The sequence below is a fragment of the Nelumbo lutea genome, chromosome 1, assembly GCF_056320005.1.
Source record: "Nelumbo lutea isolate HS-2025 chromosome 1, American lotus-T2T, whole genome shotgun sequence".
Classification (NCBI taxonomy): domain Eukaryota; kingdom Viridiplantae; phylum Streptophyta; class Magnoliopsida; order Proteales; family Nelumbonaceae; genus Nelumbo; species Nelumbo lutea.
Genome location: NC_142684.1, coordinates 152,489,629 through 152,493,121, shown reverse-complemented (window position 1 = coordinate 152,493,121; position 3,493 = coordinate 152,489,629). Strand labels below are relative to the sequence as shown.

The following is a 3,493-nucleotide window of genomic DNA, read 5'->3' as shown; positions in this document are numbered from 1 at the left end:
ATATAACCGACCGAGTCTTATTGATGAAATCAGCTAAAAGCTTTTCAATTAGAATAAGAGAGAAAATGCGATCAGCTCCAGCGAGCAGCCGTGCTGGTACTGGTAGAATTAGCCAACTACCGAACAACCACGAAAATAACGTCGGAAGACTTCTGGCCTGAACACCTTTCTAACTATGCTCTGCAATTAAACCTTTTCTTCCATTTTTCTTTTCTTAAATTTCAACAACTAATTACAAGTTTAGAACCACAAGCAACATAAACAAGTGGGATTATTCATCCTTCTTATAATTAAATACTTGCAATTCAATTACCTTACCTACCTTCATTCAACAAATATGAAATATTTTATTTTACCTTCCCTGTCGTACTGAAAAAGAAAACAAGTCTATCAATGCCGACTTTAAAAAATTAGCTTGTTGAATCCTTCTCCAAATATGTTGCCAAAGTTGAACGAGTATGGGTGGGAAAAGAAGAAAAAAGGGTGAGGTATCGGGTGAGAAATAAGGGAAGAATCAACACACACACACACAAAAAAAAAAAAAAAAATTAAGTAACAACACCAATACAATCCACTGCTGACTGCTGACTGCATAGTAGAAAATTGAGAAAAATGAAAAGCAAGGAGACGCTTTCTTCATTGCTTCTACATTCAAATCTTTCTAACCGTGTTATGGTTGGAGGTGAGTGAGCCCCTCTCCTGTGATAGCGACGACAACGTTAAAGGTAATAGAACCTTCCATTTGAGACAGACAAATCAACAACCAAACCAAGTAATCTTTTTCTCTTATATAAATCCCATCTCCCTCTTCATTTTCCCCCACATCACATCTCACCCTACCCAGACAGGATCTACTTCAATTCTGGGACATCTGCGATATCCCAAGAAAAATTCGTATAGACCCAGATAGTGATTACTGAAGCAGAAGGCCAAAGCAATCGATTCCAATTTCCTTGCTGACACACTACCTGAATTCTTAAAATCTGTTCTTAGCTCTTGAGTCTTGATCATATCTGGGTACCTTGAATTCTCTATTTCCAGTCTCTATTATTAGATTACAGAGGAATTTGAGCATTCTTTCTCTTTTACGAAATTATTTCGCTTTGATATCTTATTTTTTGGGAAATTCGAATTGGGCTCTCTCGTACCATATAATTATTTAGGAAATAATCAAATATTGAGCACACCATCATTCATCATGACTACAGTCTCCAGCCCCATGTTGTTTCTCTGTGTTTTGATTTCTCTCTTCTTTTCATCCTCTGCTCAAACCTGCCAAAGTTATACTTTCTCTAGTAATAGGCAATTTAGTTCCTGCAGTGATCTTCCTGTCTTGAATTCATACCTTCATTGGACATACAGCCCATCAGCAGGAAGCGTCCAGATTGCGTATAGACACACTGGCGTTACCACCTCCAACTGGGTTGCTTGGGCAATCAACCCGAACTCACAGGGAATGATTGGAGCACAAGCTCTTGTTGCTTACCAGCAGTCCAATGGATCCATGCTTGCATATACATCACCTGTGACTTCAGTTTCCACCAGCTTGGCCGAGGGAAATCTTAGTTTTCAAGTGTCAGATCTATTGGCAACCTTCGATAATAATGAGATGACAATATTTGCTACTATAGAACTACCCAACAACCTTACCACAGTGAATCAGGTGTGGCAAGTCGGCCCAGTTGATCAGAGCACTCCTCGCAGTCATACAACCAGCGGAGACAACATCAACTCTAAGGGAAGTTTGAATTTTCTTTCAGGGCAGACGACAACCACGGGTAACTCAGTACAGAGGAGGAGGAATGTAAGTCATTACTTTCTCTGTAACAAAATTTAATTTCTACAGTCATCCATGTTCTGTTCTTGTTTTTTTCCTCATCTCCAATTTTATGTTTCTCATGTGTTAATTGTTCAGTATTTAAATAAATTCACTTGGGCTGTTTTTGGCTTGAAAGAAAAGATCAAAATAAGAGAGAAACAGAGAGTTGAGGGAGTTATGTGAAGAGCTTTGGCTCAACTTTCAGTTTCTTTCTTATTTTCTTTCAAACCAAACATAACCTTGGTGCTGGTGTCAAGTTTTCAATGTACTGCTCTGTATTCCCTTGTCAGCAAATCTCTAACCCTGGAAAACCAAAACTGGATTTATCAGGTTCATGGAGTGTTGAATGCTATCAGTTGGGGTACCCTGATGCCTCTTGGTGCCATTATAGCAAGGTACTTGAAGGTGTTCAAGAGTGCAGATCCGGCATGGTTCTACCTTCATGTTGCTTGCCAGTCTTCGGCCTATATCATTGGTATTGCTGGATGGGCTACCGGAATCAAACTCGGCAGTGATTCTGCTGGCATTGTGCAACATGCCCACAGGAACATAGGAATCGTTCTTTTCTGTTTTGGCACTCTTCAGGTACATAGATATATATATATATATATATAAATGAAGGGGTTGCTATTTCCATTTGCCACCTAACTTGAATAAATTTGGGGCACATTTATTTAATTACCAAGTAGAGATAAGATAGTTATGAAGCAAGAGATTAAATGGAATTAAAGCCTTGAAAGTAAGAGATGCTTATTGTCTTTTGTCATGTATAGGTGCTTGCCTTGCTTCTAAGGCCCAACAAAGATCACAAGTACAGATTCTACTGGAACATTTACCACCACTCAATTGGTTACAGTGTCATCATCCTAAGTGTCATCAACATATTCAAGGGCTTCGATATATTGCAACCTGGGAAGAACTGGAAGAGAGCATACATTGGCATCATTGTATTCTTGGGTTTTAATTTTCTGATGTTGGAGGCAATCACCTGGAACATTGTTCTAAAGAGAAGGTCGAGGAGCTCTGAAAAGTCCCACCATGGAGTTAATGGGGTTAATGGTGTCAATGGATATTATGGTGACAGGTCTCAAGAGGCGGTATAACCGAGAGAGAGAGAGAGAGAACTGATGGGAGAGTTTTGTGTTCACAGATTTCTTTCTTAGAGCATTGATTTATCATGTATATACATTTAGAGGGTGAGGAGCTTGTTAATTAAGTCAATATTCTTTCTTAACCTAGTAGTACGAGTGGTTTGGACTTTGGACATTCTTGCGTATGCCTTATTGAGGTACATGTATGTATGTATATATGATGGGATTTTCCTTTTTTCTTTTTTATCTTCTCAACCCGTAATCTTGTACTTCTATAATGTTCTCCCTCTTAGATACACTGATGGTCTGTTTGGTTCACAGTTGGAACCGGAATTGAAATGGTCTATTCCCATAGTCTGTTTGGTTCAGACAGGAACGGGAATGAAAATTGGATTCAGCAGGAATGAGATTTTATTCCCAAGGAAGGGGGAGGGAATGGCCATTCCCTCAAATGGGGGAATGTCATTTCACCAGGAATGGGAATTGAATTCCAATTCTATCTGACCAAACAGTTGGAATCGGAATAATACATTCCAATTCTGATTCCAAACCCCTATTCCCACAAACCAAACAACATGGTCTA

The 3,493-nt window shown here is 39.1% G+C and overlaps 1 protein-coding gene across 1 annotated transcript; it reads left to right on the top strand.

The window, feature by feature from the left end:
- Positions 1 to 417: 417 nt before the first annotated feature.
- Positions 418 to 3,151, top strand: LOC148878433 (cytochrome b561 and DOMON domain-containing protein At5g47530-like). Its single transcript, XM_088954464.1, has 3 exons — positions 418 to 1,804; positions 2,150 to 2,404; positions 2,593 to 3,151. Exons 1-3 carry the CDS (start codon positions 1,199 to 1,201, stop codon positions 2,920 to 2,922), a joined length of 1,191 nt encoding a protein of 396 aa, XP_088810590.1. The 5' UTR covers positions 418 to 1,198; the 3' UTR covers positions 2,923 to 3,151.
- The last annotated feature ends 342 nt before the right edge of the window (positions 3,152 to 3,493 follow it).